This window comes from Trichosurus vulpecula, chromosome 1, assembly GCF_011100635.1.
Source record: "Trichosurus vulpecula isolate mTriVul1 chromosome 1, mTriVul1.pri, whole genome shotgun sequence".
NCBI classification, from domain to species: domain Eukaryota; kingdom Metazoa; phylum Chordata; class Mammalia; order Diprotodontia; family Phalangeridae; genus Trichosurus; species Trichosurus vulpecula.
In genome coordinates this window covers 73,773,769-73,789,120 of record NC_050573.1, presented here as the reverse complement: position 1 = coordinate 73,789,120, position 15,352 = coordinate 73,773,769, and the positions used below count along the sequence as shown (strand labels likewise).

At 42.8% G+C, this 15,352-nt stretch overlaps 1 protein-coding gene across 1 annotated transcript in view; it reads right to left on the bottom strand.

Moving 5' to 3' along the window:
* The window catches only part of ADGRE1 (adhesion G protein-coupled receptor E1), a 50,429-nt gene that overhangs the window by 16,918 nt on the left and 18,159 nt on the right, over nucleotides 1-15,352 (bottom strand). Inside the window, exons 7-14 of the mRNA XM_036740767.1 lie at nucleotides 11,775-11,921; nucleotides 8,291-8,376; nucleotides 6,683-6,766; nucleotides 4,930-5,107; nucleotides 3,817-3,948; nucleotides 1,683-1,882; nucleotides 631-801; nucleotides 167-361 (exon numbers count right to left, since the gene is read on the bottom strand). Coding sequence (XP_036596662.1) covers nucleotides 167-361; nucleotides 631-801; nucleotides 1,683-1,882; nucleotides 3,817-3,948; nucleotides 4,930-5,107; nucleotides 6,683-6,766; nucleotides 8,291-8,376; nucleotides 11,775-11,921 — 1,193 coding nt within the window. The remainder of the gene's footprint in view (nucleotides 1-166; nucleotides 362-630; nucleotides 802-1,682; nucleotides 1,883-3,816; nucleotides 3,949-4,929; nucleotides 5,108-6,682; nucleotides 6,767-8,290; nucleotides 8,377-11,774; nucleotides 11,922-15,352) is intronic.

Here is a 15,352-nt window from a genome sequence, read left to right as displayed (position 1 = left end):
ACACCATGCTGCCTCTCCATATTTACCTGTGGTCTTACGGTACCAAGAGTGGAAAACATATAGGAAATGGATGGTTTGGGGAGTATAACCTAAGAATGGGGAGCAGGGAAGAGGCAGACCAAAAGGATGGTGATGAGGTTATATGGCGCAGGGTGGGAGGATGTACCTTGTTCTCTGTCTTGACCACTCCTACGAGGAAGAGGAGCTTTGCCAAGAAGAGGCAGACACACAGGTGCAGGTGGAGGGTGGTGTTGCGATTCTGGATGGAGTGGCAGAGCAGGAAAGTGGCAATGGCCAAGGCAAGACACAGCAATGACAGAATCATCCCCACGTGGCTTATCAAAAACAAGGCAAAATCCACCTGAAAGGAAGTTGGCTCACATGGCTCATCTGCTGAGCACCAGCTTTACAGGTACCTTCTGGGTTACAGAGACCTTCGGGGTTCACGGTCTACCACCCTTTTCCCCCCCACCCCATCCTCAGGAAAGTGTCTTCCTGTGCCATGCCAAATAGCTGAGACTCTAGCTTATGCAAGGATGGGCTCTAGGGCTTCTTGCCACAGAGAACTTACTTTTACTGATCAGACAAATCAACCAAGAAGTACTGCATCCCACAATCGTCCCCACTGACCGTGATCTCCCCAGATGCCATGATAACAGCCATGTTGGCCAGGTGTTTGCAGCTGCATGTGGTAATTTTCTCATTGGAGTTCAGTGTCACACAGCCTGTAGGTATCCACCGCCCACCCTCGATCTCTGGATCCCAAGTGATGCAGATGGATATGTCCGACCTCTTCTTTGGCTGCGAAAGCATAAGCCCAAACCACTGAGATAATTCACCCCTGATGTATTCAGTGTTAATGGCAAAAGTAGCATGGTCTAGAGGGAATAAAAATCTGGTTCTGAGTTAGAAAAACTCGGTTTGAGCCTGACTTCTGCCACCAGACAGCTGTGCTACTGAAGCTGAGCTATTTCCTGTCACCGGGTCTCATTTTCCTCATCTGTGACATTATTTAGTTGCCCTCTATACCTCATGGGGCTAGTACACATAAATCACTTTGTCACTATAAAGGGGCTATAGAAATAGGTGTTGTTAATGGCAATGAGAGCTGGTAAGAGTGTGCAAGGGCACAGATGTGGTGGAATGGAAGGACTGAGATCTCTATACACAACACACCCCCTTCCACTAACAAAACTGAAAACCTTCATGGCGTCAGAGGCAAATGCCATGGAATTCAGGACTGGCCATGTAAGAGGCAGAGGCTGCAACCAGGAATTTTTGCTTCTGGGGCAAGTACCACAAACCATGCTTTGGACAGAATGTATCCTTAGGCAAGTCAGAGCATAAGCTACTACATCTGGGGAGGAGACAAAGACAGTGGGATACTGAGGCAAGGTCCCGCAGGTGGGGAAGGTGGGGCAGTGGAGGAGCTCAACACAGCACACCATCCAGTAGCTTCCTATTAAATTCCGTTATTCCTAAATGCCAAAAGATTACAAATGCCACTAGCATCCTCTAGATGTGATGTCCTGGGGAAAAGCTCCAGTGACCTTACCGAGGAGGTATTCAGTACATATTTAGGGACTGACTGATGGGTAGAGACAACTTACCAATGATTCATCAAGGGCCCTTAGCAGGGATTGTGGGAGGTGCAGTTCAAAGACAGAGATAACGGTCCTTACCCGGAGGTTCTCCAGAGTATAGATGATTGGATTGGAGAAGTTGTCTTTCTTATCACCGGTGATGATGCCACCTATGACTCGAGAATTCATCTGAAGCTTCCAAGGAGATCTGGTTAAGTTAGCTTCTGGGTTGTAGAAGAACTTTTCATCCAGAATGGACTCCATGCCCAGGAGAGAGGTGAAAGCTACTCCCGTGATACCTGACCAACATTCCACAGAGAAACACCCCAATTAACAATAATAATAACAGCTAACATTTATATAGGACTTACTATGTGCCAAATAATGTGCTAAATGCTTTACAATTATGATCTCATTTTACAGATGAGGAAACTGAGACAAACAGACCACGGTCACACAGCTAGGAAGTATTTGAGGCTGGCTTTGAACTCAGGTTTTCCTCTCTCCAAGTCTGGCACTCTAACCATTGCACCAGCTAGCTGCCCTGGTTAGATGTGAACCCCTGAAGAGCAGGTCCTATGTCCATAGCTATCTTTTTATCAGGACTTGACACATAGCCTTATATGTAGCATTTCATGAATGTTGGTTGGTTGTTGAAGAAAATAATCTCAATTTTGCTGAGGCGGGGGTAAAATGTACCTTTCTCTTAGTGCCAGAAAGGAAGCATGCATATACACCCAAAATATTCATAACACACAACAGCACCCTCTGGCAGACTCTCTCATAAGACCTTCCAGCACCTCTGTCCCTGCTCTCAGCCCTACCTAAATTTCCCAGCCTACTGGGATTTTTAATCAGGGCTCTGTATAACGATATTATCTGTGAAAGCAAAAACAAAGAAACAATGTGCATGGGGATGACTAAACAAGTTTTGGTATGTGAATAAAATGGAATATTAATGGGCCATGGAGAACAGTGAATATATGGAATTGAGAGAAATCTCATAGGAAATGCTAGAGAAAGAAGAAAGTCTAGCAGAGAGAAAACAATGCACACAATGGCTTAAACTTGTACCGACGAGAGCAACACTTGTCATGATGAATAACCACGGACGATGTTGATTCCAAATGACTAAAGTTATAGCCTTAGTGCCTCATTTCTGGTCAACAGCAAACTCCCCAAATAGAAATTAACTCCCCTTCTTGGGCACAGCCATTCAATTGAGGAAGTTTTGCTGAACTTTTTATGGGAATCCAAAAACAAGCATTTATTAGGCCCCACTGTTTTCTGGGAATTTTTAAAGATCATATTGCCATTATTCAGAGGCAGTGTGGTTGAGTGGATAGAGCAGAGGACTTAGAGTCATGAAGACCAGAGCTCTACTTCTGATTAAGTCACTTACTAAATGTGGGACCCTAAGCAAGTCACATCTCTGAGCCCCAGTCTCCTTGTCTGTATATAATGGGGGCGGGGTGAGATTAGCCAGTGAAGCCCAATCTTTAGAAGATGCTCAGTATCTTCTGCTTGCTGACAATTCAGGTGGATTATTATGCATGCTCTGAAGACTGGTCAGTGGCAGACCTGGAGTCAGGAAGACTCATCTTCCTGTGATAAAATCTGGCCTCAGACACTTACAAGCTGTGTGACCCTGGGCAAGTCGCTTAATCCTGTTTCTTTATCTGTAAAACGAGCTGGAGAAGAAAATGGCAAACCACTCCAGTACCTTTGCCAAGAAAACCCCAAGTGGGGTCACAAAGAGGCAAACAGGACTGAAAATGACTGAACAGTTAAAGATTCGTCCCACCTTATGTGGCTCATTGTGAGTTGTCGCATCCCTGTGGCCAATCCACATGGCTACTGAGTATTCTCTAGGGAGTGAACCCTTGTTGCACAATCTCCTTATTACATACAAAATAGCCATAATATTTATAGCTCTCACCTCACTGGGTTGTTGTACAGATCATGTGATGTAAAGTACTGAGAAAACCTTTGGGCACCTGTACAAAGGCCTGTTATTAGTAGCTTTCTTATTGCCAAAGCTCATCACTGAAAGAAAGGAATGGACTGGGACAATCACCCTGGTCTTCTAATGTGGCCACCTTAGCAGAACCACAGTGGCGAGGCTAAAATGGGCCCCCTTTCTGGCCTTGCATGAAGGCAGCTGAGTCACACTATCTATTCCCTCCAGTCTATCTCAAGCCTTCTCCTAGAGTCCCCCAAAGTTTTGACGCACCTGATAATGTGCCCGAGGATACAGATTCATTTATGGTGCTGCACTCAATCTTCATGGAATCACCTTTGGCTGACAAGGTCAAGACTAGATTTTCCACCAGGCAGTCGTCTTGGATGACTTTGCTCTTGATCTCTAGAAAGGGAGGGAAGAGCTCATGTTGAATAACAACTCCCATAAAAGTAATTCTCTGAAATGCTGCAAGGAATTAAGTTCCTACAGTTCCAAGAAAAAGCAGACTATTATGTTGTGGAAAGAGTCAGAAGAACGTGGGTTTCAAATCCTAGTCTTGTCATTTACTGTGGGGCCTAGGACAAGCCATTTAACCTCTCTTGCCTCGGTTTCTTCTTCTGTAAAATGAGGAGAGTTCAATAAGATGACCTCTAAATGCCCTTATAGCTCTAAAACCTATGATCTTATGACTCAATTTTTCAGTAAAAGGAGGGAACTGAAGGGTCAGCTGATGTCTGAGAACAGATCCCAGAGGGCTTTGATTCTGAATTCAAGGGAAGAAGAGTCATAGACAGCAGAGGGATGAGGGCAGAGGCTGGAGGAAGGACAGAGGCAAGCTCTACCTGCCAGCATTCCTCAAATCTAGAAATGGTTTAAAACCTAAAGGCAACAGAACACAGGAAGAGGAAGTCACTTGCTGGGAGCTCTTCAGGGTGGCTGTAGATTACCAGCTTGCTCAGATCCACAGTGGTGGGAATCATGGAATCCTAGAAATGGAAATGCCACCTCCTTCATGAAGCCTTCCCTGATCAAGTCCCCCCAGTTAGTAACAATCTTTCCCTCCACAGACTTCAAATAACACTTGATTTTGTATTTCTGTCATGCACTTCTCTTGTATTATTTTGCACTGTGGTTTATCTAGGTTTATGTCTCATTCACTATTGAGTTTGGTAAGAGCAGGAACCCTGTTTTACATAAACTTTATACTGTCTTCAGAGTCTAGCACTGTGCTCTGCATGTGGTGTGTTGAATGAATATAGGAAGGAAGGAAAGATGGAAGGAAGGAAAGAAGGAAGGAAGGAAGGAAGGAAGGGAGGGAGGGAGGAAGGGAGGAAGGGAGGGAGGAAAAAAGGAAATGGGTTTCAGCTTGTCAATGGTTCCCACCTAGATATTCATTCGTCACTGTCTGACTCGTGTTCTCAGAGGGACTAACAAAAGCTGCCAATGTGACACTCTCCACACTGTCCAGAAAAGCTGTTGCTATGGCCGAGGTCCCCTCCTGACTCAAGTTGTGCCATGTGGATGTCTCTTCAAGGACAGATGCCAAGTTCTCAGCAGCTTTCTGTCAGAAGAGAAGACTTTTCTCAGTATACATTTACTGATGTTTATGTAATGAGAGACTCAAGTGTGCACAAGAGTCCACTCAGCAACATCTAAACTTGGCCACTGAGAAAGGCAACAGACTCTTAGGGACAGGGGAAGGGATTCATCCTCTTCCTGCTTTCCTCTGACTCCATTGTCATCCCAAAGGCCAATCCTGGTCAACTTCCAATATAATCCATTACCTCTATGAAAGGGAAAAAGAGGACTAGAGGTGAAAAAGGAGGGGAAGATGGAAGTGGGGAGGAGGGAGAGAGAGAGAGAGACAGAGGGGGGAGGGAGGGAGGGAGGGAGAGGGGGAGGGGGAGGGGGGGAGAGGGAGAGAGAGAGAGAGAAGAAGAAGAAGAAGAAGAAGAAGAAGAAGAAGAAGAAGAAGAAGAAGAAGAAGAAGAAGAAGAAGAAGAAGAAGAAGAAGAAGAAGAAGAAGAAGGTGGAGGAGGAGAAGGAGGGGAGGGGAGGGGAAGGGAGGGGAGGGAAGGGGAGGGGAGGGGAGGAGAAGAGTCATCAGTGTGAGACAGAGGCCCGGGGGTGGGGGACCTGAATCCCTTCATAGCTGAAATAAAGTCCCAGAGCCCTAGCCCCTAACCCACCTCCATCTTATTTACCTTGCACTCATAAATAAAACCATGGTTTAGGTCAAAATCTTAGGCCAGACACAGAGCTGTAAACGGTGAAGTGAGCACCCAGGGTTTCCACTCCTCAGAATAAGTGACACCAACTAGGGCAAGCAATATGAAATATGTCCTCAAAATTCAAGGAGGGATTAGTGTGACAACCAAGCTTGTAATGACCCCGAGAAGATGTTGCAGAGGCGGGGGACTATGGGTGTGGAATATTCCATATACTGTCAGATAGGGTTGATGCTGAATTGCTTCCTTCATTTTCATTCTCTGTTACAAGGGATTATTCATTTTATAGCAGAGGAGGGGTGGATATATTTGAAAACGAAGACAACATAAAAACAAAAGAACCACATAAATGTTTTAATTATAATTAAGAAAAATTCAGTTGGGATGGGAGTGGGGAGTAGAATCTAATACTAGTGCCATAGGGAATAGTATCTTAGAGTTGGAAAGGATCTCCGAGGTCATCTAGTCCAACCCATGGGTTTGGGGATCACATTATCTTTTGCTTCCTCTGAAAAAAATGCTGCTTGTGGAGGGAGGAAAGGAGAAAGGCTAATTCACTTGAAAAGGAAGGAGGGGAAGGGAAGGAGCACTGAGGAGTCAAGTCCAAAAGTACTTGACTTAATTGGGGAGGGGTCTGGATGAGACAGGTTGTGGATTTCCCTGCAGAATGGAAGGAGCAAGCTTCCTCTACTTCTCTGGTATCTTCTCAGAGCATCATCTCTCCTCACCTCCTAGTACTCTGCTGAAATGGAGTATGTGTTACATTTTTGCACTCCCTAAATTTCCAGCCCTGGGACAAAGTCTTAGTTGCCCTACCTTAGTTTCAGTTCTGGTCAGCTGTTATTAAGCTTCCATGTCTGTGTCTCAATGAACTTCCCCACTGATGACTCCTCTGACTTAATGCTTACCTCTAAAGACACAGTGGTGGTCTTATTCTCGTGGTTGTCTCCCAGAACACTGAAGATGGAGTCCATTAGCATACAGAAGGAAGTCTGTGCCCAAAGGGGTAAACCAGTATAAGATCATGTTAAATTACAAGTCCCTAGAACGTTGGAACCTTGAGTCCAACCACCCAATCTTGCTACGCGATGCAACAGACAGAACCCCAGATGTGGAAGGAGAGGTCTTAGATTCAAATCCCAACTGCTCTCCCTTCAAACAGCCCTTGAGAACCTGGGATCATCTCACTGACATGATAAGGCTTTGGAAAGATATGGTAGTAGAGAAAATTTTATACAAAGAAATCAAATCTGACTGTCTGATAAAAGATAGAGCTTTGTCGTATATCAAACATGCAAAACCCACCCCAAACCAGCAAGGCTATATAAACAGGACCCTAAAAGGGAGAACTTAAACAAATCATAAGCAACAAAGTTCATAAGCTTCCATGGGGGATTTACACAGTTACTTTTGCAATGGTGGTCATCAGTCTTTCCCCCACAGTTGTCATGGGCCTATGGTCCTTGACACTGACCCATCACATTGCCAGGAAGTCTGAACAACTATCTGCCAAGTAGTTCCCCCTTCCATCACACTGCTATTGCATCCCCTCTGAGATTGTCTCCCTCTCCTCTGTATATGTCTTATATGTGTAGTACATAGTTGTTTCCTTATTATCTCCCCCTCTAGAATGTAAGCTCCGTGAGGGCAAGGCCTATGTTTTCGCCTTTCTTTATATCCTAGAGCTTAGCACAGTGTCTGATGCATACAGGCTTGCTGACTTGACTTGGCTTGCCCATCCTTCAGGGTCTAGCAACCATAGACTATCAGGGTCCTACAACCTTTGAGCCAAGTATAGCCACAGGAACAGGGAAGGCTTCAGAAGGCATCAAGGATGACACTGTTGCTGAGCTTGTGGCAGAATCATCGCCGGCCAGTGCTTTCATGTATCCTGCGCCTAAGTCCCCAGGCAGCTTCTGGCAGAGTCCCGCTAACAAGCATTACCCAAAGACACCCACAGTACAAGGAAATATAGACCCAAGATAGGCAGGGGAATCTACCCAAGTCTCCATCTTCCCTACAGCAGCATTTCTTTGCCATGATGACATCTTACCTAGGTCTTTTGCTCTCCCTCATTCTAAAAACCTCAGCTTAACCACTATAATGCAATGTCCCAGGCTAAAGACCAGCCCAGGGGTTTGGATTCTCCTTCCTTTTATCCACTGAGTAAGGGCAGTGGAAAACCTGGTGCCTTCATTAGGCAAGTCGCCTATCCACTGAAGAAAGAAATGGCAAGCCACTCCTTTATTTTTGCAAAGAAATGCTTACACAGTACTGGTGTGCTATGGTCCACAGGGTCTCCAAGAGTCGAACATGACTGAACAACCAACCAACAAGATCTAGCTCTCTGGCTCATAGATCTACTGCCACCTTCCAGATATAGCCTTCATTTAGAGCCAAGTCCTGCCCTCCTCTCCCCTTCTCACCCGCTAGGGTTTTTGCTTCTGGATCTACAACGATTCCCTCAAAAGCAACCAAAGGACCTGAGATCATATTTTAGGAAAATCATCACTTACATGTTCCGGGAGCATGGTTGAATTGCTCTGGCAATGCTGCACCTGTCCCTTGTCCATCAAGTCTGCTTTGCTCCTGACAGGAATCTCTAGGAAGCCCAAAATAAGCATGTTTATGCTTCAGCAAGACGCGGCATAGTTCAAGGTCCCAAAGCATCAGTCAGGCCAAGATAGGGTAGAGGTGAGGATGGCCACAGGTTTGGGGAGGGGAATGAAGGGAAAAAAAGGAATTGCATAGGCCTCACCATGTGGATAGACACCCCATTGTCTCAGGAGAGGACCTGGTACATGACTCTCCCTACCCATACTTCTCAGCCAACCCATCAAGTCTGTGTTCTGTATTGGTATTGTGGGAAGAATATTATAGTTGAATCCTAGAGGGTTCAGAATTTCCGACCAGCTTTTCATTTCTCACCAGCTCCTTGGCTTGCTTTCAGCCCCATGAATATCATGCTCCTGTGCCAGGTACCCTCTGGAACACCACACACACACACACATACACATACACACACCCACACACCCACACCCACACACACACTCTTCAGCTTTTTTTTTTTTTTGGTACATTGTCTTCCTGATTAGAGTGTAAGCTCCTTGAAGGCAGGGACTGTCTTTTTCTTAGTTGTATCCCCAGGGCTTAACACAGTCCCTGAGCACAAAGTAGGTGGTTAATAAATGTTTATTGACTATTGATGTGTGATAATGCTTGTACCACCTACTTCATTTGGTCATTTTAATTAAAGCACTTTGCTTTAATTACTATATACATGGTAATTGTCTTTGTTATTCTTTTTCGTAATAGCCAGAGAAGTCTTATTTTTAAATAGATTTGGTTGTGTGATTCCCCTCCTCAATAACCTTCGGTGGCTCCCTATTTCTTTTAGGATATAGTAAAATACAAAGTCCTCAGCCTGGGGTTTAATGACCCACAATCTGAGCCCAACCTACCTTTATCTTTTTTTTTTTTTTACAGTTACTGCTCTTCACTCCCTATTTGTTAATGGGCAAAATGGATTATTAGCGATTTTTGCACTCATTGTTCCATATCCCATCTCCATACATTGAACATGCTTTCTCAACACCTCCACCTACTTTTCTTCCTTCAAAATTTAAGATTTCTCATATTACCTCACATCTATTCTGTATAAATCTTGCATGTACCTAGCTATTTGCGTGTTGTCTAATGTGAGAACTTTAGAATGTAAGCTCCTTAAGGACAGGGAATTTTTTTTTTATTTTGCCTGTCATTGTATCCTCAACAATCAGCATAGTGCCTGACACATAGTAGGTGCCTAATAAATGCTAGTTAACTGACTGAGGAGCCTAACCTCAAACTTTTAGAAATGGGGAAATGAGGACCTAGAGAGGAGAAATGAGAGAAACAAATTTAGCAAAACAACAACCTCCTAGATGGATCTGAGGCCAAGATCCCTTCCTGTTTGGGGACATTTCCTTATAGCGATTCTTCCCTATAGTTCAAGGATCAGTGCAAGCTCTCTCTCCTTCAGGTCCCTTATTCTAGGAAGGTTTCCCTGACCACACCAGCCTCAAAGGATGTCTCCCTCCTCTCAGCTACTTCCCTGCCTCTTGTTCATATCACTCATTCATCATTAATCATTCATGGCTTGGGACACTTGTGTCTCCCTGGCCACAGCATATTACAGATCCACAGAGGTCCAGAATCTCAGAATTGGAAGGAATTTCAGCAGTAATCCAATGAAATCATACCCAAAAGGAGTTTTTGCTGTAACAACTTGCCCCAGGTAGGTTTCATGGGTCCCTAAAGGATAGCCGTATAACACTGAATGCTATATAGGGTGTGACTCCTGAACGACTGAGAGATCTCTGAGCACAAGATATTCCATATATATGGGGGACATGACTTTGCATTTAGAAAAAGAGAGAATTCAGAGTTTGAAAGTAACAAATTGAGAGAGGAAAGATACAAAATTTGAAATGGCTGATGGGAATCCCTGGCATCGTAGACATATGGAGAAAGTCAACTCCTCCTCCTCCTCCCCAACATTTCCCTTGATTCCCAGAGTTTGTATTCCCAGAGGCTGCTAAGAGAGAAATCTCTGCTGAGATTGTTCTCTCCTTGGATGAACTGAGAGTTTATCTCAATATTGTCAGGGTCCACTTATTCTGTATAATTTCTCCCAATTTCTGCTTTGCTGCTTGGTTAGATAAATGTTTTTTCACTATTTTTGATGATCTTTTGTGTAATAAGCATTTGGTAGGAGAGAGGTAACTCTCTAAGGTGGTTAATAAGAAGCTCGTTGTTATCTTTCACTTTAGGAAAAGCCATTTTCACCCTGAGCCACTAAAAGTGCATCATACTCCTCAAATGCAAATACCAGATTTGTTACAGATAGATATAATTCTATAATACTAGCCCAATATCCATTTCAGAGACTAGAGAACAGAGAAGTAAGCCCTAGTCATAGCCCATCTCCTGTTCTGCCCAAAGGCAGAAATGTCAGTCTCCCTTGAAATGTGGGATAGAGCTTCCCAGAGCCCAGATATTATCTATCTAAATTATCCCTGCAACTTGGGCTCCCCTGGGGTCTCTATGGCCAAGGATTGATCTCTGACATGAGTCAATAAGATATTATGTCACTCATCAGCCTTTTCTTGAAGACCTCCAGTGAGGTGGACCCCCCCGAAATATAGCGTGATTTGTCCTCTTTACAACTTCCATCCCTTGCACCCTAGTTCTGCCCTCTGGGGCCAAGAAGAACAAATCTAATCCTTCTTCCATAGAACAGGCCTTCAAGTACTATCATGTCATACATGGGCAGCTATGTGGAACAGTGGATAGAGTGTTGGTCCTGGAGTCAGGAAGACCTGAGTTCAAATCCAGCCTCAGATACTTATTAGCTATGTAACCTCTATTTGCCTCAGTTTCCTTATCTGTTGAATGATCTGGAGAAAGAAATGGCAAACCACTCCAGTATCTTTGCCAAGAAAACCCCAAATGGGGTCACAAAGAGTGGGACATAACTGAACAACAACACCTTCTCTGAGTTTATAGTCTTAGAGATTTGCCTGAAACACTGAGGCATTAAGTGAATTTGTTCATGGTCACACTATATCAGGCAGTATGGGCAGAGGGGTGAAGTGACTTAAAATCAAGTCTATTTGACTCTGAGGCTGGCTTTCTGTCCACTACGCCTTGCTGCCTCTCTATTTTATCCATGCCCTTCCCAAAATGGTGTACCCAGAAAAGTAGAGAAGCTCATATTTTTTTATCCCCCAGTCAGGCGTCTGAATAAAGTCCCCAAGACATTCTCTAGTTCTGGTGTTCCAGGACTGGGTGGATGAGCTACCTTTTAGCGAATCCAAGTGTCTCTTTCTTTTATGGACTATAATCATGGTCTTCCTCTCTGCTTCCATCCCTCCAGACTAAAGAGGCCTCATGGTCTAAATTCCCTGCTCCTCTTTGCTGACCAGCTCAGATGGACTTCACAGGAATCCCTTCACTCACTTCTGCACTGTGTTCCTTGGCCTCGGAAGTTCACTTCTGAAGTGCTTGACTTATATCCACGTTTGCAGGTGCAGAAATAGCTTCCTGGTGTGTTGGTACAGGTAGCATGTGTTGGGCAAGCTGTGGTATCCATACATTCATCCACATCTGGGGATTGAAGAAGAAAATGCAATCAAGTTCCATAAATTGACCATTGCAACCAAATGCCATTGGAACCCCAAACCAAAGACAACTGCCATGTGCCCCTGGTCACCCTTACTGCCACCGCAAGGGCTAAAAAGTGTCCTTGTTCCTATCTCTCCTCCGTAAAGACTCAACAAAACATTGTTCCAGCTGCTAAGAGCCTAAGGAACTTCTTTATTCCAGCGTGTGTGTGGGGAGGGGGTGGCAGGGGGGGCGGTGCTGTAAGTGAATAAGTCATAGAAAAGTTGATAAATGATACCTGCCTAGAGAATATACAGAATGTGACTGTGTCTAAGTGTAGTAGCAATAAGATTTGAAGATCTTTCCCACCCATTAATGGGCCATGTGACCTGCTTCCATCAGAGCAAGCCTAAGTTATAAGGTGGGCAGAGCTCCCTGACAGGAAAAGGAAGTGACGTCAGAGGAAATGCTGAGGGAGATGTTATGGTTGCTAATGGCTGCTAATGGCTGCCCTGGTGATTGTTAGAGCTGAACAGGCTGACTTAGCTGTGCTGGGAGTTTGTTTTGGGGAAGACCCCAGCACTGGGTCGGAGAGGTTTGGGATGGTGAGGCTCCAGGTTGTGATATTGTGTGTAGAATGTTTTACTGCTCTGATAGACTGGGTGAATGGCTTGTGGGATCTGGTTCTCTGGTGTCTGAATAATGGTTTACTTCCACCTTCCGTGTGGAGAGTCTCGTGTACTTTGCAATACAGAAGCATGTGGGCCTTATGACAATTATCATCTACATTGTTATTATCGCCTTCCTGTTACACCAAGGCACAAGTTCTTTTTCTCAGCTCTTCTCCTGCCCCCTCCCCCACCAGCCTGTCTTCCCCGCTTGCCCACCCATAATAACTAGAATTCTCTCTCAAGCCCTGGATTCTATAGGTAACAGTGCTGGTTCTTTGGGAAGAATCCTAGCTGCGACTGGTCAGAACCTTCATCAGGTCACTTCTCCTCCTTGAGGATCAGTTTCCTCATCTGCAAAAATTTGGATTACTTACCCCATGGTTGGGGGTTGGGGGTGGGGAGGACAGAAGGATGAAAGGGCTTAAACCCAAGATTTCCATAGTGTGGGAAACTCCCTCCACCAATGCAAATTGTTGACTCACTGGTAACATGTAGGAGGTGTACTGTCTCTTTACAATCTTTTTCATAAGAAGTTAATGATATAAAGGACAGGAAAAAAAAATTTTAGATAAAGGAAGAAATTTATATTGACCATCAAGTGATATGAGATATTGCCATCATTATGAATATTTTGATGCCTAATATAAGTAAATATAATATATATATATAAAGTAATATAAAAGTAAAAAATATAATTTAAAAAACCCAAACTTTAAAAAATATATATACTGGCAATATGTGTATGAAGAATTGTAGCTTTCAGATGGTTTTTGCACAATTTTGGAAAGAAAATTACCTATAGTGTAGATGTGAGAACTAGGACCTCTTTATCAACAAGGTGGAATGATGCCTCATTTGTATGAAAACAGTTTTAAAGAGGCAGAGAAAGAACATATATTTTAAAACTAGAGAAATATGAGTGAAAATAAACAGTAATTTACATATATGGTTTGTGTTTTATGTTCACATATGTTTTATGACTAAAATATGAGAAATCATATAAGTATTCGGAGACTATTTTGGTCTCCTAGTGAGGGGAGGTGTGCTCTGATTGGTCAGTTCAGCTCCCAGGTAAGTGAATGACGTTTTGCTGTTTTCTAGCTTAAAGGGAACTATTTACATTCTAAATGTGCTTATAAGGGTGATGGTTGACTGGAAAAGTTTGTGAAAGCTATGTTTTGAGGAGAGAGGAGCAGAAGGTTTCTTCGACTCAAGAGTGGTAAGAATTAAAAGTGAAACATTATCCAGAGAAAGCATTTCATGTGGTGCAGAAATTCTTTAGTGGACTAATCATTGGAGTCTATAGTCCCAAGATGTGAGTTATTCCACATACATGAGTTTTCCTCCAACATGTGCTTTTCTGGAAGAGTATGTTCTGGGTTTACATATGTATTTTGATATTTTTTATTATTTATTTTAATTTAGGATCAATAATATTATTTCTCTAACCTCATTGTTAAGTAAATGTTTATGTTAAAGATATTGAATTGTCATTAATATGAATGGCTCATTGTGTACCTATCATATGGGTACATTACCTTGTAAGTGGCAGGTCTAATAGTTTGAAAAAAACACATCTGATGGGGGCTCAAGAGCTAGAGAGGTAAGTTAAGGGGCATAGATTTCTTCTCACCAGGATTACCCTCAGGACACTGAGAGACTGAAAAAATACTAAAAATATGGTGATGGCTTATTTATGCTGCTAGTGTGAGAAAAGGTTGGATTGAGCCAAACAGAAGTGAGGGGGTCTCACATACCTAGAGGTGAAGTATGAGGATCCTACACAGGGAGGGTTTTAAATATACCCCTACCATGGTAATTATGTTATTATTATGTTATCTGTATTACATATAAATTATATGTAATTTTATTTTTATTTAATTTTATTATGCTACATATTTTAGAGAATTTCCTGGGGTACTGAGAGATTAAATGACTTATCATTGATCACACACCTAGTATTACAGGCAGGACTTGAACCTAGATCTTCCTGACTCTTAGGCCAGACTTCTATCTACTAAGCTCTCATACAGCCTCAATCCATTAGCATTCTCTTTATTGTTCATGTTAATCACATTGATTAACAACCTCATTAATAAACCAGGAGATGCAAATCAAGACGACTTTGAGGTACCACCTCAGATCTGTTACATTGACAAAAATAATTCAAAGCAATGAAATTCAGTGCTGGTGGAGAAACAAAAATGCTCATTCATTATTAGTGGATGTGCAAATTATTTTTTAAAAAAAATTTGGCAGAAGAATCTAGAATTATTCAGTAAAAGCTTCAAAAACAATCAAAGCCTTGGTCCCAATCAAAAATTCTGTTATTGGTAATAAACACTGAAAATGTTGTCTCTCCCCCTTAAAAACAAACTAAAAAAAAAAAAGCCGTCTGTTCAAAAATTTTCCATAACAACAATACGTGGGGAAAAAAATGGAAAATCCTGGAAGTAATCTCAATGTCTAATAGGGAAATGGTTCAATAAACTGTAGGACATTAACGTGATGGAATTCTATAACGCAATTAAGAGGGATAAGTATGAGGACACCAAAGAAATCTAGATAGACCTTAATGAAATAATGCTGAGGAAAAAAATTTAAGAGAATTGAGTACATACTAAATATGATCATATTTTAAAAAAGGAAACTAAAATGAATGGACAAATGAATAACTGAGACTTGGAACAACTAAAATAATGTCAATATACTGTAGGCAGTGAAAATTATTCATTTAAAGGTAAATAGAATTAAAATTGTATA